Source organism: Lonchura striata, chromosome 4 (assembly GCF_050655825.1).
Source record: "Lonchura striata isolate lonStrDom1 chromosome 4, ASM5065582v1, whole genome shotgun sequence".
In the NCBI taxonomy this organism is placed as follows: Eukaryota; Metazoa; Chordata; class Aves; order Passeriformes; family Estrildidae; genus Lonchura; species Lonchura striata.
This window is the reverse complement of record NC_140706.1, coordinates 50,171,468-50,196,844: the sequence shown is the minus strand read 5'-3', so window position 1 is coordinate 50,196,844 and position 25,377 is coordinate 50,171,468. Positions and strand designations below refer to the sequence as shown.

At 39.3% G+C, this 25,377-nt stretch overlaps 1 protein-coding gene across 2 annotated transcripts; it reads right to left on the bottom strand.

The window, feature by feature from the left end:
• Nucleotides 1-502: 502 nt before the first annotated feature.
• Nucleotides 503-24,629, bottom strand: EIF4E (eukaryotic translation initiation factor 4E). 2 transcript variants are annotated; one of them, XM_085579066.1, is made up of 7 exons: nucleotides 24,589-24,629; nucleotides 16,059-16,165; nucleotides 14,389-14,484; nucleotides 12,377-12,440; nucleotides 10,346-10,459; nucleotides 7,723-7,862; nucleotides 503-530 (listed from the first exon to the last, which is right to left on the bottom strand). In XM_085579066.1, the coding sequence occupies exons 1-7, from the start codon at nucleotides 24,604-24,606 to the stop codon at nucleotides 518-520; spliced, it is 552 nt and encodes a 183-aa protein (XP_085435192.1). In that variant the 5' UTR covers nucleotides 24,607-24,629; the 3' UTR covers nucleotides 503-517. The 2 variants fall into 2 exon arrangements, with proteins under 2 accessions (XP_085435192.1, XP_021406014.1); XM_021550339.3 differs by lacking the exon at nucleotides 503-530 and adding an exon at nucleotides 4,833-5,889.
• Nucleotides 24,630-25,377: the final 748 nt, after the last annotated feature.

Sequence of the window (25,377 nt, the reverse complement as noted above, 5' to 3'; positions counted from 1 at the left end):
GATGCCCCCCCCACCCCCGCCCCCTCCCCCACCATTTCCAATGAAGCAATAAATACTTAAGGGAACTTTTTAAGCTTTTTTCTTTTTTTACCCAAACAATCTGGAATGCATCTGTCCCCACATGTCAGCCTGCAAATTTCTCCCTCGCTTTTAGGAAATATACTGAAGGATGACATTTCCTGGTCCAGAGAAACTTTGAAGCAGCATCTCCACTTCAAATATATCATATGAACATGTAGTGGGGTCAATTTACAGCCAAGTCAAACATCTACTCCTGTATCAGAAGACCTCTCTGGCACTCTAAGTGCACAGATGTGCAATGGCAACACCTACAGAGTTTTTTTCTGGTGCTGAATCCCCAGCGGACAGCACAGGCAGACCAAAGCCCTCCTGCTACTACCGGCACTGGCTCCAGCTGTTTGACGTCACTGCAGTGGCACAACAGGAGCTCCCATGAAGGTTTCAGCTGCACTTTCCTGCTGGTTGATCCACTACACCGTGTTTAGACTACTTCTTCCTACTGGAGAACTCTGGTAAACAATGGAAGAGCAATGATTTTGCAATTACCAGCATTACAATGTTGCAATCACTGCTGTTAACACCAACTCTGCCTAGAAGAATGCTGATGTGTGGGTGAGCTGCAGGAGCCCCAGCCACACACAAGCTGCAAACTGAAGAGAGAACACAGGTTTCAAAGTAGTTCCACACTCATGAATGTTTGAGCTGCATTTCTCTACATCCCATACAGAGTCAAGAAGCTGAGACATTAGATCCTCAGAAACTTTATTTTCATTCAAACTACAGAAATAAAGTAGTACCTTAGTACCTTCCAATTTCCCATTATATTTTCTGCGTATTTGTATGGCTCAGGGCAAGATGAACTAGGATAAACTACCCTGTACATATGGAGGAAGATAAGCCTCAAAAACTAGCTTTACTTCAAAGAATGCCAAACCTGACCTATGAGGCTGGCTCCAACTCTTTGATAACAATAACAGGCACAACATAGGAAAAAAGATCGATCTAAACTACCTATTGTAAGCAAAATCCAGTAAGTCATTACAGAAAGTCAAAGAAACCTTTTAGAAATAACAAAACAGTTTTCTACTTTGAAAAAATAGATGAGTAATTTTTGCTTTATATATGATATATCCACACACTTTCAAGTATCATTTTCACTATTATCATACTTACATGTCTAGAGATAAAAAAATGAAATCCCATAAGCAGATTATTATGCCAAAGAAGTCACACACGGTCTTTATCTGGGTTTAGCAACACCTGGAATTCTCCATTGTATCACAGTGACTAAAAAAGCAGTGACTAGACTCAGTGTTAATTTTCCCCTTTATTAAACATGTTTTAGTAAGGCTCAAAAAGCATCAGGATTAGAAAAATGGAGACAAGAAAAGCATAGGCAGTCATAAACCCCACGCAGTCATAAAACCCCACAAATTCACAGCTAAGCTTGTCACACGCTCAGTACTAGCAGGGAATAAAAAAAAATAAATCTGAATTGTTTGGTTAGCAGGCAAACTGACACCAACAGGCAAACTTCAGCTAGGATGTTTTTACATTTAAGGCATCACACAAAATAACAAGTTAATGCTGCAAAGCATAAACAACCATCATGTGCACAGCCATATTTCACATTTAGCTCTGGATATCAGAACCTGCTTTATTTCAAAATAGGAAGGCTAGGAGGGAATCCCATAGTCTTTTGGGAAAGTGCCAGACAGCCACCAGGCAAGAGGAAGGGTGACCATGGTTTTTATCACAGGGGAAGGAATTTAAGTGCTTATTAAAGGCTTTGCTGCAGTGCCAGAGCCAGACACCTGAAAAGAAATTCTGGCAGAATACAAAACTTCTAAAAGACAGAAAACCTGTTCAAGCAGCTGCAGTGAATGGGTGTCCCACAAAGAGATCAAAAATGGCAAGCCTTTGGGATTGAACAGCTCCTGAAGCTCTACAGCAATGATAGAAAGATGCAGCAGGTGCCTTCCACAGGACTGGTTTCACATGGCTTGCTAATGCATTCTGCACTTCTGCCCTCCAAAGAATTCAGATGGACAGGCATGAAATGTCTTGAAATGAAATAGTTATACCTATTTCCTTCCTGGTCATGTCATTTCCATTTGCCTGTTTCTTGCCCAATGGGAAAAGGCACAAATTCTGCATTTAAGAAGTTATTTTAAGACCTAAGTAAAACCTATTCACAAAAATCTTTGCAGAAATCACTAAGAGGGCAAAGTCCTCTAAAAGTTAAGTGCCAGGCAGCCTGAAAGCTCTATGGTTTTAACTATCAAGCTTAACTGTCTGGTAGAGCACTTGAGTGCAGGGTGTTCTTAAAAACTAGTTTTAAAACCATCAGGCCAAGACTCAAAAATAAAGCTTCTTGGAAATATAGGAGGTCACATATCAAAGGGAAGATCCATGACACTTCCAGAGACTAAAATGCAAAGTTTTTGGGTTTTTTTTTTTGCATTTAGTAAGAGTCCCAGAATGGAGTCCAGAGTACTTCTTCCAAGCAATTTAGTAAGAAAGGATTCCATTAGGTAGGATGAAAACTTTGAGCTCACTCCAAGCTTGGCTAAAAGCCACTATTCCAAGTTTCCAGAATTTAGGTAATGTTTAAGTTTCCTGAGCTAGAGACAACTTGATAGACAAGACAGTGACAGCACAACAGGACAAACAGAAGTGGCAATAAAAAGCATTGCACAGTCCAAGACTTAACGTTATATCCAGAAACGGACAATTCACACATATTCCTCATCTGTTGCCCCATCTTCACAGGCTGTATTTTGGCACATTCTTACACCTCTTCTAGCACAGCAATTTCTGCTAACTTTCCTTGCTCTGGTTTTGTACCACATAATCTGACTTCTGAAAAGATGCCTTATACATTTACTCTGTAGTCTTCCCAGGCTTACTAACAGCCTCCCCTTTAGGTGGGAGTTTAATCAATCACACTGAATATTCTGCAGCAATATGAGATGCTTCAACATTTACTGCTTTGTCCTCTCCTGAGCCTGTGACTGTTACAGTAACATGCAGAATGGAGAGCTCTCAGCTTTCTCCCTCAGCACACAAACACAAACTACACATTTATAATCAGAAGAACATTAGTATGCAACACAAAGTGATTTGCAAGCTGGAGAAAACAAGGTTCATGGTAATTTACTTCCTCTAAAAATGAATTACAGGCATAGGTTGTATGTTTGATAGAGCAACCATGCCAGCTAATTTCCTCTCAAGTCTTCTAGAAACACTGCAGTTGTTATGTGAGCAACAAAGAACCTCAAATCAACCTGCCTGCAGTTTTCATACTACTATACTATAGTACAGTTTAGTTGGCTGCTTCAATAGGTTCAGGCTCAAAAACCTGAGGCCATACCAAAAAAACCTTTCAATTGCTTTTCTAGATGAACAAAATGCTGCTACCCTAAATAATACTCTGGTCAGTCCTGTAGTGAAATGAACAAACCCAATACCATGTAATTCTCACAACAGCACTCAGGTTAATCTCAATGCTTTTTACAAAAGGGCAGCATTGCCTCTGTTTCCAGTGACACTCCTCTGAGGGCGTCGGGCCACCGTGCTCCCAAATTACACACAGAGTCACCACTCAGGATGCTGATTCATCTTCACATACCCATGCATGCAAGCATTACTGATGATTAGCTGAAGCTGGGAAACAGGCATGGACTACTATATTCTACTATCAATGGACCTATTAAACAAACCTGACTTGCTCTCACACCTGCTGAATCAGGACAGGCAACCAGTTACACGAGAATCCACAGAAACCAGCACACAAACAGCCTAGACAGCTTTCCACATTCACAGATATCCTGGTTAATGACCAATACTAAAGGCATAGCATCTTTAGATACTAGAGATGTCTATTCTATGTGTTTCTATTAAACAGCCATAATAATCATCCAGACATTTTTGGCATAGTCTGATATGCTCCTTACAACACATTTCTGAATAAATGTGCAAGAAAACTGTTCAAGTCTATTTCAGCACACAGACACTTCAGTGCCTTCATCAGGCAGATGTGACTGAAGCTCCACTGCCAGTGACTAAACTCACTTTAATCAGTTATCACAAAGATCAAAACCCCAATAAGCACCTGCCTTGACACTCAGCTGAAGAAAGGCTCCATAGCTCTGGCAAGATCTTTAAGTACATCACACGCTTTAAAAAAAAAAAAAGAAATCAGCAATAAAGCACTGATTTTGCTGCATGCTCCAAGAGGTGGAAAGAACAAGTCTCTCATCTTTTGCTCAAAATAAGTGAACTCAACCCTCAAAATCTCCTCCATCCTGTGGACTTCCAAGTAAACTTACAGCTCTTCAGAATAAACAAAGCTTCAACTGCTCAGACATACGTAATAGCAAGCTATCTAGATACTCATACTTTTATTTGTAGCCATGTCTCTGGTATGCTCTACTTGTACTTTATGCATTATATCCTTAGAGCAGAATCACTCACTGAAGCACTTTCACTGTAGCTCCTACCTGAAACTAAGCAGCTTTCTGTGTACCCTTAAAATTCTTGGTTGGGCATAAAACAGAAGTCAAAAGAGAAACAACAAAAACCATGATCAGTTAGACCAACTACTAAGAAAGAACCAGTAGCCACATTGATATAATTCCACTTTGATTTAGGGTGCTATCTAATAGGTTTATTAAAAGTTTCAACAGACTATAGCTCCAGACTTTATCTTTCTTGGAAGACACTACAATAGAAGCCACAGTAGAGACTGCCTTGTCACAGGAAGTACAAATACTTGCTGTATAGATGGAGAAATAAAAGGACAAATCTAGTTGTCTAAAAGACAATTCACTGTACACATTTTATTTACAGTTTTGTACACTGTCTTAGTATGAATGGGACCGCTTTTCTACTTGAGCCATTTTAACCAAAGCAAAATAACCTAAGTAATACAAAGTGTTAAAATACAGCATAAGATACAAAAACAGACATACTATTTCTAGTAAGGAATGTAAATTATGGTGTTACATTAAAAAAAAAAAAATCCATATTTACGTTCAGGAAATCACACAAAAAGATCACTGATTTGACTGAAATGCATAAATCTGTAGCAAAGCTTTGATGTTACAAAAAAACCAAAAAATTACCAAAGAATGCACAAAATTCATGTTTATTCCACCTTTGTCATACTCCCAGATTCTTCACCAAATGTTACATGAGCAAAAACAACTGAAATCAAAATATCACTAATGTTATCAAATAGGGAAAACAAATAAATTAATCTAGCAGCCATCAGCAGAGGTTACAGCAAAGATGATGCTGTATTAAAAAATTGCTAGAAAACTGTATGCACCATACTCTTTTCCAAACCAGCAAAATCTTACTGCATACAATGCAAATGTGAAACAGAGTAATTTCCTGCAGGTACAGAAATGCAACTTCTTTTCTGAATACTGTGGATAAACAAATTCTTTTTTTGCAATAGTAATGTTTCTACCAAGCTATTACAGAGTGGGCCAGAAACACACTTATGGATTTGGGGGGTGAAGTGTACTAAAATTCCAATTGGTAACAGTTACTTTGGCTAAAATAGAAAAATTGAACATAGAAGTACAAGACAAAGGCGAATGAGACTTCTCACAAATCTTAGCAACATTTAGATGGAAATCAAATTTAAATGTAGTCCACTCTGCTTTTGAAGAGGCTTTGGTTCAGCTCCCAATCTCGATTGCTTGACGCAGTCTCCTATGAAAGAATACTCAGAAGGTGTCGCCTTAAACAACAAACCTATTTTTAGTGGTGGAGCCGCTCTTAGTAGCTGTGTCTGCATGGGACTGATAACCAATCACTATCTTTGGAGGAAGTCCTAATCTTTCCTTGTATACTCTCCTGGAGAGGAAAAGAAATAAAACAACAGTTTAAGCAAAGTCTTTAAGAAGGAATTCGTAGCAGGACACCTGCTTTTGAGATTTATGGACACGATAAAAAAAAAAAAAAGAACTGCCAATTTAGAAACAATTTCTCAGATAGGAATAAAGGACTTGAAATATTTTTTCTAGTGTACTGCATCTAAAACCCACTTAAAGTTTTGTAAAATGACTTACCACACATGATAGGACAAGCTCTTGCAAAAAATAACTAACCTAAATAAATGCAAAATGCAGGGACTCTATACTGCATTTGTGTGAGTATCATTAAATCAGAAGGCTGTCTTTCTACATACAGAAACAAAACTGCTATGAAGAACTCACAGTTCACAATTCCAGAACTACTGAGATGATAAAGCCACTGGAACCAAAGAAAACAGCAATTCCTTGAAACAGTCAGTTTTAATCACCCCACACATCATAGCTGCAGAGTTGCTGTCTTTCCTTTAACTACTGCTAGAAAGCAGACTCCCACAGACCTTGTCACAGGCCCCTTACCCAACAGAAGCCTTAAGAAAAACCACCTTGGATCTTTTGTCTTAAGAGAAAGAAGCTGCAGTACCTGCCTTAGGCACAAACACACACATACAGTGTTCCTCAGCACACAGTGAAATGCAAGTCACTAACAGCCACTCCTGTCTGGAGTTAGGGTAATAAGGGAGACAGAGGGCAACATAACTTACCTTGGTCCTTGTGTCAGTTTGCAAAAATCTTAACTTTTTCACAGTTCTCTAAAGGATTCAACTCCTTAGTTAATGGTTAATACCATCTAAAATGCTCTCTGATACCTACTAGGTTTATTGCAACATTGTGGTAGTAGGAAGATGAATACTGTAGTTTTGCTTGTTTATTATTAAACACTTACCACTGAAGCCTGAAACATAACTGTATAATCAAATTGTTAGTAAAAGGCAGACACAGATTCTTAAAAGCCCCCCCAGAAAAGGCATGTGTCAAAAGAGTTCTCAGGTAGTGAAAAAAGCTGCTATGCCTGACAGTGCAAGTTGGCTTAAGACAGATGCTCTAAGCCAGGAAGATAAATATTTTCATTGTCTTGCTTAAGGTAAATGGCCTACAACAACTAATTCAAAGTACCAGTACTAAAGAATCCAATAAATACTTGTGTAATTAGTAATTGTAATTGTGTAAATAGTAACTCTGTAATTAGTAATACTTGCTACACACTAGAGCACAACATGCATTTTCCATAGCACAGACTCAATCTGAGATAACTGCTGTTACTTATTTAAACAAAGTCTACAGCATGCAGGTCAAATAACCCACAAATCATCTGCACTGCTTTATCTGTACTTAAACAGGCAAAATGTAGAGTTTCACAGCACACCACTGTACAGCTTTTCTTTCCCCTAAATCTGAGTACATCCTTCTGTGCTTCAGACTTGCAGCACCTTTCCTTTCCTATTTGTAAGCATCACTTTCCTGAAAAAAAGATCGTATCAATGCTCTACTCTTACTGACTACCCACCTTTACAAACTGGCAGGCTGGAACAGATTGCACATTACCTACAGTTGTTAATTACAATGCCTCATTGTGAAATGAGACTTTTGCCAAGATTTGTGTATGGGCATGTGTTAGTAACTACTCTGTACTGCAGCGCTACCTTCCCTGTAGTTTAAAAATTAAGAAATGAACACCATTTGGCACAGTTACTTAAGCTTGGCATACAGCTCTGCACAGGCTCCACTTGCCTGAAATGCCTCCTCTATCAAGCTTAACTGGCTTTACATGCATGGTTACACTCCATACAGGCGAGGCACCAACCACGTTACTTACCCTATATGCGTAACAGCATCCCTGTTTTCACATTCAGTTGTCCATATTGCTATTTTATCACCCTTAGTTCTAACATTAACAACAGCACCACACACATCATCACTGTAGTCATCGAATGACTCCCCAATAAGGCACAGCAGCTGTGAAAGAGAAAGCAGTTCAGAATCAGAATCCTGTTCTGTAGGCAAGCAAGCACTCAGTGTACACAAGAACTGAGGAACACATTTTACTGCCTACAGCTACTTGCCATACAATAATCACTTTCTATTTATTGCAGTGTCTTCTTGAAGTTCCAAATATTACAAGTGAACATACTGTAGTAGGGCATCTTCCTTCTAGTCTGAATTTTCCATTCCTCCTCCTCTGCCACCTGCCGCAAGTTCTGCCACAGCTGATTATTCCCACAGTACTGCCTTCCACTCCATCCTCCCAATCCAAAATAAGAGAAGAATTGAAGCACTAGTCTTCTTTCTACAGTACACTTAACACAGATGGACCAATCTGAAATTTTAGCTGTTCCCATCTATTAGCTAGGAAGAACCTGTTAAGGACTATTTGCACAACATCACATAAAGTTTAATTTCAATGCTGAAGTCTATCAGTTCAGACTGCAAATCTGACTGCAGCTAGACTGTAAGTGCTACCCAATGAAATGTTACTTCCAACTAACACAAGAAGCTTCAGTGCTTCCATAAACTCTAAAGTGGGCATCAGTGATCCTGAACAGGGTTTAATACAATGCACCAATGCAGGTGCACAAGTAACACAAGATTCTTCCTCTGGGTTTCTAGCAGTAAAGCTTGGAATTGAAGCAGGAACATCAGACTGAGCAGGGTCACGGACCCGTGCAACATGCTAACTGTGAAAGTGGTATTTAAAACCTTCAGCTTGAAACTTGTAAAACAAGCAATCCTGACATTCAAAACGAATGGTTTCTTGTGCTTGAGACAGATTTGCCTAGACTATGCTGAATTAAAAAAAAAACCCTTCTGCACACCGAATCTGCAAATGGACACTTGATTCCTTCACTTGCACAGTACATTAAATACACTGCGGTTATGTCAGCTCTCTGGTACCACTTATAATCTCTGGAAATTTAGCATGTTTGCAATTTGTCAAACAAACCAGGTCTTCCATTACCCATCAGACCCTGAAGGGCTGGCTTACTCCAGGAAATACAAAAAGGACAAAGCTGCTAAATAATAAATCAGGTATAAATAGACATGCTTTAAATATTACACGCAACTGCAGGCTGCACACACTCACTGAGTAATTTAAGCCATAAATGGTTTAGATCAAACCACACACAGACATGCAAAATATTGACCAATTGTTTTAGTTCACATGCAAGCAAAGATAACAACCATGCTCAATAAACACTACTCAGGAACATTTTGTATGTACATGAATGTTGCACAACAGGAAAAAAAATCTTCTCAAATGAAGTTTAGTTTACATTTAAGATCATTATAATAAAAATTTGTTCCAAAGGGGAGTTATAAAGGCTTTGATTTCTATTGCTGAAAATTGGTTGCATATAATTACTGGAATTAGAAGTGACAGGGTTGTTTTAGGGCATGTATCACATTCACCTGGGTATTTAGGCTCTGTGCCATTACTCACTGCTAAGCAAAAAGTAGAGCCCTCTAGCCTTCAGTTTGCACAGTATATCTACATGTTTCCAAGCCATATGTCATAGCTATTAGCAGTCAGGACTCACACATGCAATAGGCCAAGTACATGCAGCACGATGTTAATTTGCTCACATGCAGTCACAATGCTCAGAACTGAAGGCTCTCTTCAAATCACAGCCACAGTGACTACAAAGATCCTGAAAGTTCTGATATTTTGGACACCTCTGCTTTGATTCTGAAGGCCATTTCTCCCTTCCAAAGGGGTGCAATACTCCCTGCCTCTCACAAAACCAAGGACAAAAGATGAGAGATTGCCAGGACTGCTGTGCATTGTCCTGTCTGCAATCCATATCCCTAAATCCTAGATTGCACTAGACTTAGGCTATTCTGAGTCAGTTCCTAGACAACACATTTTTCTGTAAGACATTTACTGCAATCCACACTAGAATTATATTTACAATTCAATTCTATTCCAAAGAGATAAGAGCAATGGAAAAAACATATTTTTATGGTATGTATATACAGGATGAATGTCTATTATTGCCTACCCCAGCATTAAGATAAATATAGAAGGAAAAAACTAAATCTGAAAGTCCCTTGTTTAACAAAGCCAAAACCTGAAAACTATTCACTTTTTTAAAAAAAGTATTTGTAAAACAAATTGTTTTATCAATTGAATCAGCAAGTTACACTCAAGACAATGTATTATTTTCACAGTAATTCAACAGTAATGTTCTGTACATTACATGGGAAAAGCTTAATCTGTCCTACAGAACTCTCCCTGTTGCTGCCTGTTACAAGGAAGTATTAAGACAATACACTCACATGAAGATCACAATTGAAAAAATATGTTTCAAATACAAGCCTGTCAATAAAACCTTACAAGACACTGCTGCCAAGAAGTTGGAATACCATAGCACACAAATATCAAATCAGTTAAATGCATTTTCACACAAACATAAGACTCCTCAGCTGCCCCTGGTGCTTACTGTCTCTAGCCAGAAGCGATCAAGGTCACTTCGTCTCTGCTGCTTGTTTAGTGTAATTAGCCATCGGCCTCCTCGCTTGTTCTTTTCATCTTCCCACATGGGTTCAATCCCATCCTGCAAAGAAAGGCCACAAGTTAAATCAGACTCCATCTCTATTTTCCCTAAAGAGCCACCAAAAAGCTTTTTTTTCACCAAAAGGTAACTGGAACAGCTAGTTGAGAGAAGCATACAGTTTAAGACACATAATCAGAATGTCTAGGAATACTGTCTCTCATACCAATATCAAACTCCCAAAACTAGTGCACACGCCAGCGAATTTTTAGTTCCACAGAAGCATCACAGTCCAAGCAAAAGTCTTAGCTACATGTAACATTAAAAAAAATCCTGAGGCAACAGGCAAAGACAACCACCTGCTTTGCCCTGCATGAAACCAGAATGCAGCAGCTAATTTTATCTGGAGTCCTTAATTTACGTCTTGCACTCAGTGCAAGATCAGCCAAGTACTTCACTCACGCATACAGATTATTTCACTGAAATAAACACCTTTGGCAGTCTCTCCCAAGAACGTCCTTCACATAAAGGTGAGAATAAGAAGATTTTTATTGCTGGGGAGAAGGAAGAAAAAAATTAAAATTCAATATATCCTTTCAGAGCAAAATCTGATTTACATTTTTGCCAGTGGCCCTGCACTGAATTAAGTGATTCTGCACATGCTGATACAGCAATGCAGCCAGCTACTGCTCCCATATCTACCAGCTGTGCTGCACTTCTGAAAGTCATTGAAGTAGTACATAATTGTCTAGACAGAGGAATTCTGTTAAGAACTGTCCACTAAGAACTGCATGACAAAACTTATGGCCGAAAACTAAGTGTTCAACATTCAGGATAGAGTGGTGTCACCTCACTTTAAATATAACACCCCCACTGGCAGCTGCAGAGCTTAAACTACTTCATCACCTTTAAGAGGACCTCTTAAGAGGTCACAACTGAAGGACAGCAGTAAGAGATTGCCCAGGAGCCTGAAGCAGTTGCCAATTCTATACCTGTTCCATGAAGTTACATAATTATTACTGCTTGATGACAAGCAAACACAGAACAGATACACGTACTTGAAACACAAATTAAGGATTAATGCAAGAAATACAAGCATTATCCATAGATATCCTAATCTCTGAAGAGCCCACAGCTTCTTAAAATTCTACCAAGGTTTCTCAGTCACCTAGAATACAATTACCTTTCCAAACCCAAGCAGCAGCACCTCTTCACTATATGAAGCTGCTGGGTCTACAAACAGTGCACACAGTCTTCTGAGGAGCCCCAGCCTGTGGCTACATTTTATGAGCAAAGGAAGAACCAGGCACCAGAACTTCAGAGACTATTTACATGCTGGAATCCAGAAAGGAAGCTGCATAATAAAGCACTACCAAGAAGTTAGGATTTAACTTAAGAGTCCCAATTCAGATCTCCGCCCCAGCTGAGGCACAATTTCACGTACACTTTCCCTATTCACTAGTCTGGACACTTCCTCAGCATGTTCTTATTGTCCATGTTGGGTGCACTTTTCTATTTCATGCTTAAGTAATACAGCATTTACCTGGTAGTATAAAAATTAACAGGAGTACTGTGCATCTGGCTAGCAGTACACCCATAAGAAATACTAGGCAACATTGCTGCCTCCCACAGACATTTTAACTCATTTCACATCACGTGATAGAGCTGAAAAACCTTTCATATTAGAAAAATTTACACTTAATTGTTTGCACAAACATCTCAAATGTAAAACAAACACCGAGTCACAGATTAAAATCTACTGTCTGTAATATGTGTTAAAGCAAGTACTTGTAATCTCGGAAGTAGTGACAACCTGATTTTCAGACAATGTTTGGGACTTCCTCAAAAAAATTAACACCTTTATGACATTCCCAACCATGTTCCTAAATATCTTAAATGAAATATTTGGACAGTGTCTTGCTTAGACAGGAAAACATCCATCAACATCCTTAACTAAAGAAAAAATGTTAGCAAGCCTACCTTAAAGAGCGAGTAGTCACAACCAGGCATTAAATTACTAGAGAGCTGGATATGGTTGTATAAACTATTGGAGGGAAAAAAGCAGGATTAAAAACTAAGCATTGTTTTAAGGTACAAAATTCTTAAAGAATTTAAGACATATGACCAAAGCCCAAAAATTAAGGAGCTGTTATTTCAGAAGCAACCCTATTTGTAAGGTATTTTTAAACAATACAAAAGTATCAGTACTAAGATGTTCTAGGCTTAAAGCAGCAGAATGGAATAAGAATTCCACAACTGTTTTTAAACTCATTTCCAATACTACTTCTAAACCTAGTTCTAAAGTTTAGAACTGAAGTTCAAAGATATTAGCAACATAACTCACTGAGCTTTCATGGCAATAGGTTCTGTGTCCATGTGTATTCTATACATTCATGGAATAAGGATAACTGTTTCTATTTCTAAGGCTACTTGCACTGCTGAGAAATTTTTTAGGGGAAATGTTCAACCTTGATATTTGATACAGCACCTCTAGGTATGAATGCTGTAGGCCTGATAATTCAAATTAAGGACTCAAAAGGCAAGAACAGATGATAGACAATAAAACGTATATTCAGAATTTACAACTGTGCAGTTCAGAAAAAGGAGTACATAGTGTCTCCTTCTCAAACAAGGAGATGGGGGCCTTTTTCCACCCCTAACAGGTCAGACTTCACAAAGAGGCCTGCACATATTACAGCAACCTGTAGCCCAAGACCTACTAATACTGAGGCATAGTTCAGCATCAAAAGAAAATTGATTACTGCGATGTTCTAACAATAAGAAATCATGCACAGGAATTTGTAACACCAGTTACAAATTTAACAGTTTGCCTCTTTTAAGTTTACTTTGATGCTGAATTTTTTTCCCCAGAACAACACACCTATTTTCCACTCCAACCACAAAGGAGGTGTAACTTAACTACTGGTGACTGATTTTATACCTTCAATGCAGACATCTAAATTATGCACTAATTACCAAGACTAGCTCAGTTACAGAAGCCCAAAACCTTAACCAACCAGTGAGCAGCTTCAAACAACTCGGCTGCCCATCACATACGCCACCACTGTCAGCTGAGTAAACCACAGTTTGCAGTCCCTCCCACAGCAGGAACAGGAAAGCTGGTTACAAGCCCAGAATGCCATTCCCCTCTCAGGACTGCAGCAATAAAGTCACTGAAAAGGCTGAAGCATTTTTCCTCCCTGTGCTAATGGGTCACTGATGGGTCCTATTACTACACTCAGACCACACCTCCCTCCACGGGGACCACATCCAAAACAAAGTCTGCAACAAAAATAAGAACCCTAACACTCAATGTAGCATGAAACACTAAGATCAAATATATAATACTTTTTTGTTCACTCTCAATGTCACAGCACTTGCATTTTCTCCATGTTTTAGCATTATGACAGGCAAAATCTTGATTGAAGCAAGTGTTTGGAAAGCACAGACCCACCTTCAAAGGCTTCTTATTGCTATTGGAGCCTAGTCACTCTCACAGACCTTCAACTTAGAATGAAGGTCATTTCTTCTGTAACTTCTAACAAATTTTTTCAAGGATGCCATTAATCTGCATGAGTCTCAACTACTATGCTCCAGACTCAGGCACTCTTGAACGCGTGACATGACCCAGCAGTCAATTTAATCAAGGAGGAAAATGTGGGGCCATGGAAGCAGCAATCAGTTGGCCACCAGAATTTACAGGTTCATGTTACTATGAGATAGCTACTGCACAAATTAAATGTTCTATATGTCTGTGATGCACACATGAATATAAGCAGTGTTGCAGTGTGTCAGCAAAACAATGTGCATTTAAAGGATGAAGAACTTCATTTGCATTTTCTTCAACAGACTTCACCTTCAGTTTTGCAAATATTTGAGATTACACACAAGAATTTGCCGTTAATGGAGTACTTTATGGGTTTTTTGACTTGGACATAAGCTTTGCCAACAAATCCCAAAATTATCTTGCATATTGAAAAATCTTTACTTACGCCCAAAAATCCTCAACAGTATCGAACTTCGAGATAAGACGAAGATTTGCTTGCCAAGTTTTGCTTTTGTCATTTTTAAAAAACCAGAGTGCCCATCTAAAAAAGAACAAAATAAAAACATCTAGAAATTAAAGTATATTAAAACTGTAATTATTTATATTGTTAGAGTCAAAGTAATTGCAAACCTTCATATATTATGAGCATGGAAGTCAGTTTTCATCACTAAGCTACATGATCTAATTCTTTACATATTAACAATGTTTGTGCTTTCATTACAAGAATCACAGCAGACTTTATCAATCCATTAGATAAATATTTTAACTAGCTTTGGAATTCTTTAAAGACTCTAAACTTTAGATGTTTCTCCTTGCTGTCACTGCTAAATGGCAATCCCCTACCACAAACAACTGATCATGTTCTAAAACAACACCAACAATTCAAACTGGGCTCCCTGGCCAGTAATTTCCTTATAAAGGTTACACAAGCAAATGATATCACTCCAAAGCTATCAATGACATGAAAGCTTCCCAAGCACTCTCATACTAGGAAACCATAAATTTTAAAATGCAAACTGTATTAAGCTTACTAATGGCAACCACCTCAAATCTCCAAAACTCGATTGCTTCAAGTTTTAAAATTAGCGTATATAGAGGAAACTAAATGAAAAAAATCATCTCTGCTGAGTATCAAGACAAAATTGAACCTTTCACAAAAAGATGCTCTTTCTGAATCTAAAAAGCATCACTGCAGCACTTTAAAATGCTGTAAGAGGGTATCTAATGAGGCATTTAATCAAACAGTTGGGGTTTTCTCCACTCTTGATAATTTCAGCAGTGTTGAAATTACTCAGGTTAGCACTAGGCTATCTTATCTCAGCAAAAAGCTCTAAGTAACTAGGTGTCAATCTATTGTTTTGAGACCCTTCCTGGTATTTCAAACCTGGTTTTAAAAGTTTACTCAATTCCAGTAATAGCCTCAATAACACTTCTAAAGAACTGTTAGCATCAATTTAATCAAGGTGTTTAGAAGAGATGGAGGATGGAAGCTGAAAGACGAGGAAAATGGGATACATGCAGCATAGCACTACAGGGAAGCATTATTTTCCACACTCGCTCAAAACTTAGAAAAAGAGTAAGGTATCACTTGGTAAAAGGCACCTGCCAACAGTAAGTACTGAGCATTCCACAGTAACACATCAGCAAGCTGGTCTTTTTAAAGCTGTAAGAGGGCTTGAATTTTTCACTAACTTTGAAATATATATTTAACTACAAGTTTTTACCACTGGCACCCAAGTACAAGGCAGAATGCAAAGCTTTCCAGTTCTAGTGGGCAGCAGCTTCATCTCGGCCTCTTAAACGACAACAGACAAAAGCAACAAAAGCTCTGCCTGCCTCCAACTAAAACCAAAGTCATGCTCTTTCAAAGTACCTGGCTGCATTTTGAAAACTTGCAAAGATTTTCAGCTTCTGTAACAGCACTATCTGAAGAAGACTCTGAATATTAACATCTGGATCAGATTCTCCTTACTCTGCCACCTCACTGCAAAAACCTTCAAAAAACCACTGAGAATTCCCAAAATATTGCTAGAGAATATAAGGTGTACAAGAGCTGCAAAGCCACAGGCATTTTCTATCACTGGAAAAACTACAATCAGTTTCTGTATCATTTACCTGTTTTGTAGTGGATGTTTAATATATTGCTCAGGGCTGGCAACCTCCTGACTAGGTGTTGCCTCGGTTTTCTCCTCTTCTGCAGGTTGGGGGTTGGGAGCAGTTTCCTGTTTGAAGAAAGGGGTTATTAATACATTCCTTCTCAATTTTTATTGAAGCAATTTAGTTCTCTGAAGTTACTTTAAAAAGGGTGAAACTAAGAGTTCCTATAATTTATCTTGATTGTGGGCCCAAATCACGTAATGGAAGCACAATTTGTCTACTCTTATTCTTCAACATCTGAACAGGTTCTACAATAAACACTAACTGCAGGAATTTGCGTTTTGCTGTTCAGTGATTTGCCTCCTACGTAATTTGTCTCCAAAATTATTTACTATACATGTCTAATTTTGAGTGCTATTTTAGAAATATACAATCTATATTACCTAGAATATGCACATCTAAAATAAATTCAGAGAACAGTAACTTCAGAACAAAAATTCTTTTTATCAGCTTCTAACAGAGCATCATTTGAAACAGGTGTACAGGCCCTGTTATTTTAAAAAATCTAATACAAGTAGAAGATAAAACTAAAATTCTCAGATCTAAAATCAGCTACTGCAAGCAGCTGGAAGCCAAGACAGTGTAGTTATCTTTGTATTTGCAACATCATCATGAACTGAACAGCAGAATTTAAACACACATCAGTTCTCAAATTTCCAACTGAAATAAATGTACTTACTGGTTTAGTATGTATTAGATTGATTTCAGGAGCTCTTTTTCTAGAGACAGCTCTAGAAATGTTAAATATACTTTAACATCATGTAATAAATTATATTCTCTTTGCATGCAAACCCCCTCAGGCACATCATTCAGTTTGAGAAGTCACTGTGTCAGATTTGAAATTCTAATGACTTTCCTTTAAACCAGGGAATACAAAACTTTATTGTGAGGCCAAGTGTCTGAAGCCAAGTGTCCCTGCCAGTTACCATCATCCCTCCCTAACCTGAAATCCATGCTAGATTACAGAAACACAGAATGTGTACTGTAGCTCCTTCCCAAGAACTAACACAAAAAAGCCTATACAGCTGACCCCAAGAAAGAAAAAGCACTTCAGTAATATAAAAGCTAAGTGCAGCAGATCCAAAGACTCTAGACATTCCAAATGTGACAATATAAGAGTAGTATTTAAAAATTAATTTAAATGTTGTGGTTTTAACAGAAAAAAATAACAGTAGTGAATTAAGTAATGTTAAGCAACTTAATTAATGGAACAGTTTACTCCGCACTTCCACATAGATTTATCACACCAAAGCTGATGAAAAGTGCATTTGAAGTGATAACATTGTTCAATCTTCACAGACCCAGCTGGCAAACTCTCCTGGATAACACCTAAAGATCTGTCTTAACAGGGATTTTCTTTTCATTATCAGTATATTTAGCATTATTAAGCATGATATTATGCTTTACATCAGAGAAGTTAATCAAGTGTGCATTAGTTTAACAGCCCACCTAGAAAAATACCTCATGACATTTCAGAATACTCACATGCACCTGCATTCAGTGAAGAGACTGACATGTCAAGATCTAACGGGAACACTTGACCAGGGCTTTATTTACACAGTACAATAACACAATTCCCTTCCTCTTAATAAAACCAAACGCTTTGTGAAGATCTCCCAAAGGGATCATCACTAACAAACCCACAGAAGTACAGTGTTGAAAAATCTGTCACATCTCCTCCAGTGTAATACTATAAAAAGCTAAGCAGACCTTCAAAAAAACTTAATAAATTCTTCAAATTCTATCTAGAATAGAATTTCTAGTCTTACCCCCACTTATTTTTGGTATAATTCATCTTGAATCACGCAAAACCAGCTCACTGAACAATTCAAGACAGTGAAGAGAAGTTGTAAAATTCACCAAGGAAGCACTTTAATAGTTCCTCCTTCATGTTATCTGTATTATATTATAAAGAAACAAGTATAGACAACTAAAATTGAAGTATGGGGTTCTAACTAGAAAATTCAGAGAAGTTACATGCGCAAAAACAGTAAGAAAAATTCTGCTGATATTCTGGAATAGCTCTTGGTTTTGTGATAAAGCTTGCTTTCAGTCACAATACTCTGCAGCTGTGACATCTAACATTCACAACTGATTTACAAATGCTATTACACTAGGAATTTTAACATCAAACAGACTCACTCTCGCTGAATGCAGATGCAGAGTATCCTCCAAAACCAATTTCAGTTGAGAATCTCATGTTTGCTCAGCAACTAGATTTCAACATACAAAGAACTAATCCCAAAGTCTCCCTGGTCACTCTTCCAGAATTATCACTACTACATAAAATGGAAGAATTACTACAAAGCCACTGAGCACATGCAGGGCTAAACTGTTTCATAACTTCTAACAAAAGACTACATTACAAATTAAGGTAGCACATTCAGACAAAAAGAAAAATGCAATGAGCCTCAACACCTGTCTGGTACACTGATAATCATCCTTCACACAATTACAGGAAATTCTGGTTTTGGACAAACAGAAAACATCTGACTCACATGCATTTTACTTAAGCCACCACAATATCAAGTCCCTTTAGATAGTCTGAAATCTACATGGCATTCAAGAAACTCAGACTAACCATTATTCAAGCTCCCGTCCAAAACAGAGAATGACAGCTCACATCCAAGGCCCCACTAATTATGACCTTGACCCAAGACCATGCCACTCCCCTCAAAAACTATGCCACCAGAAAGAGACTTTTATTTCAGCACCAGGCTGCCCCATCAAGTATAGCTACAGGCCTGTGCACCACATGTAAAGTTGGAAGCAGAACTTATTATTAAAGAACATTATTTCTGGCTGGCCTCAGAGAGAAGCCTAAATCAGCTTATTTTCACTTACTTCTATTTCCCATACTATCAAGGAAAACATAAAAAATAATAATTTTAATTTTTGGCTGGTTAATCACTATCAGCCCCTATTTCCTTTCATTTTAGCTTTATCTCGCTATTCTGAGTACCAAAATGAAAGGTTTGTATACCAAAGCACTTCCCATTATTAGTCAAATAGAAACTATGCAAGTTTGTTAATTGGTATTTCAAGTCCAGGTATCCAAGAAATTGCACAGAATTCTATTCTATAAATACCACACGAATTAATGTTACTATTTGCATTTTAGCAATTCACAGCTTAGAACCCTGCAATTGCAACACTTATCAAAGTCAGACTGACTCCACCTGCAGTTTCTGGAGTATTTTATTTAAAATCCTTCATAATACTTTACCATTGCTCATAACTAATGTATTCTTTAACCTAAAATTGACTCTATACACTAAGTAACCACCGATTTTGCTGTTTTTAAAATATAAGTAATAAAATAGGGGTAGTATTACCAGATAAACTAGAAAGCTTCACATGGCCAATTCCACTTCTCATACATAAGACAGCACATAATTAAGTGACATTTATTCACCATCCACATGGTTTTTGATGTAGGAATCAGCCTGCAGAAGTCCATGAAACATTTGCCTACTCAGCATTTAATGACTCTGTATATCTGTAATTACCTGGACTCTGACACTTGCAGATTTAATTGGCGTTATTTACTCTTTCTCCACAGCACATAATGACTAACATACCAAAGAAAGGCGTGCATGTCACCAGGAAGGAAACAAAGCATTTACAATAAAAACTGCTTCATCGGGTTTGTTTATTAAGGAGAACAAGAAGCTTGACTATGTTTTACCAAGGGCTTTCGGATGATGCCCAGACCACATTCAAGTCATTAGTTGTCTGAAGAAGTTGTTTAGCAAGTCCAGTTGGAGTGCAACAATTACTGCCCAAAAGGACATAACCCAGCACTTATGTGCTCTTGGTGAAGGCAAATTAATTAGTGGAAGAGGCTTTTCAAGTCTTCTTGCGTTTAACCAAAATAAGTTACATTCTGGAGTTTTCACCTTCTTGTTTAGGTCTTCCAAAAGAAGAAAACTGCACACCCCAGTTATCTGATATCTTGGGAAAAACAATTTCTACTATCTGTTGCTCCTTACGGGTTTTGTGGGTAACTGCTACAGTTAGGATAATTTCTAAAGCACAAAATTCAAGAATTATTTCAAAACATTCTGGGCAAAAAAAAAGTTAAAGCACACCCACAAGCAATTATTACATCCTGTAAGAAAACAAACCAAGTGATGATTTGACACAACTCTGAGGAATAATGTACCGCAGTAAAAATCATACATAGTACATGTAATAGCAACTGGAAGAGAGGTACTAACAGCCACCTGTTACCAATTACCTGTTACCAATTTAGAAGTGTGAAGTAGATTTCCAGACACCAGGACAAAGAAAGGATTTCTACTTGTGACACAGCAAGGCATACTAGAGAGCAAGTATCCTAACTGCATTCATCATTATTTGGAACACCACAGATTTTTAGAAAGGTAATCACTATTAGAACACAAGCATGAAACCTGATTTTAACCGAGTGACATCTACTCAAATTGCAACAGAAGTGAACATGTGTACAGGAGAACACGCATAAAAGACTAGGTAAAAAAGTCATACACTTCCTCCATGGTCAAAGGTTTTCAAGGAAATGTTACCTAATTTAAAAGATACAGACACTATTTATAGCCCTCTTGACTTTCAGATACATCAAACTACAAAAAGCCTCTAGTCTCCCCAAACACTCCTACACAAAAGACCTCCATGTTTTACAAGTATCCTAAGCCCCTGGTTCAACAAAGGATAGAATTTTATATCTGCTGAAAATTTAAGACACATTCAATCTTCAGAAAATAACTTAATATTGAATGTATGAATGGTCAAGAGAGGTCTTCAAAGAAAAAGTACTGGTATACCCAGTGATCGCAAAGGATGCCATACATACAGGTTATCTGATGAACAGTACAGACACAATAGAAATAGACCTCTACAAAAAAAAAAAAAACCAACAAAAAAAAAACCTTAAAACAGTTAAGACTTTTCTGCCTTACATTCATTCTACAGAATCAAGAACAACTGGCTGTAACACAGTTGTGTTACAGCACACTTACATCTGCACATCACACACACCTTCCTAACACCTATGTCTTATACAGAACAGGTTTTAAACGTCAAGAAACGAGGACTACTGCAAGAAAATAAACAGCTTCTAAACTCAAGTTTAACCTCGATTACAGAATAGTTCAAAACTGAAAGACAATTTATCCGAAGAAAAAGTCACATTAATTCACATTTAAAGTTTGCGTTTCTCTTTCACAATGGAGGCACTCTACCAACATCCCTGATTTAATGCTCCACTCTATCACCTCAAAATTCAAACTAATCTTTACAAAGCTGCAAAAAGGGATATTTTTCATCAAAAAATTTTGCATGTACCTCCATACCTGCAGACAGCATCAGTAAACGAAACACACCTTGATTTCATATGCCATTTTTATGCATGTCTTTGAAATAAGTTGTGCAACATACCCCTCTTAGAGGAAGCTCCATAATAACTCAGATATGTTATTTACAATTCAAAAGCTTATGATAAATATTCTCAATTATAAAACAGCATGAAAGGTACATCTATTCTGCATCATTTCAGAAAAATGCAATGAGCAAGCAACTGTGTTCACAATACTGCAGTTCAATGCTATACTAACTTCAAGCAGATCAGGTCACTGACTTCTACAGCAGAAACACCTAGCAACAAGAGCAAGTCTGAAGTTGAATTAAAATTACATGCTACCTGTCTACAGACAATGCAAAATAAGTACCTTTCAGCCTACATGGAATTTTAGGAGCTATTATGAGCTTTCCAGCATTTTAAGGTCCTGCACCACTATGTTTGTAACCCCTTGAGATAGTAGTTTCATTTAAATAAAGTTTTGATTCTCACCTATGTATGATTACCTTCTCAAACAAGTGCTTTTCAAATTACAGATAACTGAAATGTCACTGTTGTATGCTAAAAAATAGAGTTAAATTCACAAGAATTGTAATTATAACTGCCATTAATCAAAAACGCAAAAGAGCCATGATGCCATTTCCAATTTGCACAATGAGGGATTAGATTTATATGCACCTAGAAGTTACAGGCTTTGTGCAGGTACATTTTAAAGTCACCTTTGGTAAATTGTTTACTAAAGCATTACTCCTCGTTTTGTCATGGACTTTTGCATGGTGTTATCTGATCACATTTAATCCTCAAAGGCTATATAAGCACTCTAACAGGTGATACTTCTGCATAGTCTCAAAAATTAATCTAGAATATTTTTAAAAGAAAAACCTAGATATCACAAGAAAAACAGAATTTTTACTTGTCAGTGTTGCAAAGGTTTAAGTTCTCCCTGCAGCAGAGAAGTAAACCACTGTGCAATTGGTCTGTATTTATACAGAATAATTTTGCTTTTTTGACAACTATTATGGGACTCACTACAGAATTCTCAACTTAAGTTTCTGTATTTAAGTCAAACATTTTTCCAGCCTCTTAAGACTTTCAATGTATGCTACTTTTGAAACTATGACAGTACAAGAAACACCACTGATCTTAGTAGAAGCCTGTATTTATAAAACCAAAACCAACCCTTACTCAGTTGTATTTTCATTTCATTCTCCTACCAGGAAAGCATTACAGATGACATCTCTACAAACCAAGGTCCAGATTTTGCAGGTGAGCAACAGAAAGGCCTCCCTGTGATCCAGAGGTAGTCCCTGACCACACATGCAATTAAATTGTTCAGCTACAAAGCACGCAGTATTTCTGCAACACCTCTGACCTCAGTCACTACACACGCCTAACTTTAGGCTTAGGCGAGAGAAGGGAGCCACTTACAAGGACAATAACAAAGACTTTGTTATTTACTGCAATTTGAAAATAAGCACGCACAGTTGGTTGGTAGCTGACTCCTGAATGCGAACATACTGCACCTACAGCAAAACATTCAATAACCGCATTAATTACTTAAATTGTTGTGAGTTTTGCTCCATCTTCTACTTTTAGGGGCTCAGCACAACTGCTCATACTGAACTGGATCTGAGCAATCAATCTTGCTGGGACACAGCACGGCAAAAGCAATCGTTTACTTTCTGCTACATTAGGCCAGGATCTACCCCAATGTGCTGATGGAGTTAGTGGAGAAAATGGTGTAAAGACAGTTTTTGTGCGAGCAGCACAGCTAAGAAAGCCGCAAGGTGCAGGCCTTTAGAGTAATTTCAATTTCTAATGGCTGTATTACAAGTTATTTATCACAATTCCTACTAAGCTTCACAGTCACCACAAGGCACTGCACTGAGAGGAAGCCCTCATCTTCAGATAAGTGGGCAACAACTCAAAGACTGGCTCCGGGATGTGAAAACAAGTGTTTAACACTGGCTGAAGAACACGGGAAGGGTGCTGCTGGTGGTCTGTCTTGCAGTCTTAATAACTGACACTCTCCCTGTACAGAACTGCTGCCACACAATTTATAAATGCTAACCCACTTCAATCTCTTCCTCATGGATAAAAATCTGAGGTTTGTTTCACACAAGAAAACCATTAAGCGAAAAATCAGTGTCCCTTACACAAAATGGCAAAATTAGTTTTTATTTAAAACCACTGATTTCAAACTTTTTTCACTTTGCCTAAATGATACAAAGCCTCCCCAAACAGCACACTGGCTATTTATTCAAAGCTGGCGAGCACAGCAACAAGAGACCAGCCCTCCTTAACTGTGTTTTCTTGAAACCCTAACAGAGTCGTCGGCTGTCCTCTCCTCATGATACACAATCATGTGGGATTAGAATAACAACTGTACTTGGATCACTTCCAGCTGCTCCAGCTCATTATGGAAGTGCAGGCTGGGGCTACGTTTGTTAAGACCGAGCATAATATACCATGAACATAACTTATCACCTGGAAAAAACAAAAAGAAGTACTGAATTATCATGAATATCATGAAAGATCTGGAAAAAAAAAAAATCCTCTCGAATAAAAGACGACACAACCTGGGAAAAGCGATTGGTTTGCTGACTCTCACCACCGGGCTGTGGCGGCGGCTGCCCCAGCAGCGCATCTGTGCCTTGCCGGCCCGCGCTCGCTCCCCGCGGCGCCTCTCCGGGGCCCGGCGTGCCGGGAACGCGGCCCTTCCTCACGGCCGGAGGAGCCGCCCCTCGCCGCCCGGCCCGCCGCGGCGGCGGGAACCAACATGGCCACCCCCACCGCGCCACATGCGCCGGGCGGGCCGGGCGGCCGCCGGGGCCGCGGGCGGGGCGCCGCACAATGGGCGCCGCCGGACCGCGGGCCGCGCCGCCGCCGGACCCCACCGGAGCCGCGGCCGCCGCGCTCGGGCGGCGGTGCCGGCACAGCCACGGCGCCCGCCGCCCCCTCCCCGGCCCCTGCGAGCGTGCGCTCCTCGCCGGCCTCCCCGGCCAGCCGACTCCTGCCCGGCCGGGCCCCCACCGCGCCCCCGCCCGCCGCGGCCGGCGGAGCGGCGCCTCGACGAGGAGGAAGAGGATAAGGATGCCGTAGGAGGAAGGCAAGGTAAAGGCGGGCGGGAGAAGTGAACGCGGCACTCACCGGCTCCACCGCCGCCATCTTAGAGCGCTCGGATCGCGGACGCACCGCGGGGCGGGGCGGGGGCGGGTAAAGGCCCCGGGCCGCACGCGATTGGTCACGAGCGCCCGGCGGCCGTTGGGGGCGCGCTGCCAGCCGGGAGATGTAGTCACCCAGCGCGGGGACCGCCGGGAACCCCCTATTGCCGCCCGGGCAGGAAGAGGCGGGCCGGCGCGGGGGCGCCCTCTGGCGGCCGCTGTGGGAGCAGCAGCGCGCGCCCGCCCGCTCTGAGCGCACGGCGCGGCCGCAGGCGCCAGAGCCCCCCCGTGCCCCCGGCACAGCGCTCTGTGCCCCCTGTCCCCGGAACAAAATCAGAGAATATTTAGATTGGAAAAGAGCTTTAAGAACATTGAGTCCAAGTGTTAACCCAGCACTTCAAAGCCCAGCTCGAAACCATGTCCATAAACATCACATCCACACATATTTCTGAACATTGTCCGGAACGGCGATTCCACCACTCCCCGGGGCAGCCTGTTAAACCAAATAATGAATCCCAGCCGTGGGATTCATTTCAGTGCTGTGATTTCATTAGTACTTACCAAAGGCAAAGGGTTCAATAAAGAAAAACACAATAAAAATATAAGTAAGTTCTTACCCTTTTGTAATGCTTCTTGATGAAACAAATTCCGTAACAGTTTTCAAAGTAAAAGAACTGGGGCATATCTTTATCCCAGTGACAAAACAGAAATTGAAAAACAAAATATTTCTTCCTAAAAGGTATAATTTTAAATCACATTATGATGGCAAAACAAG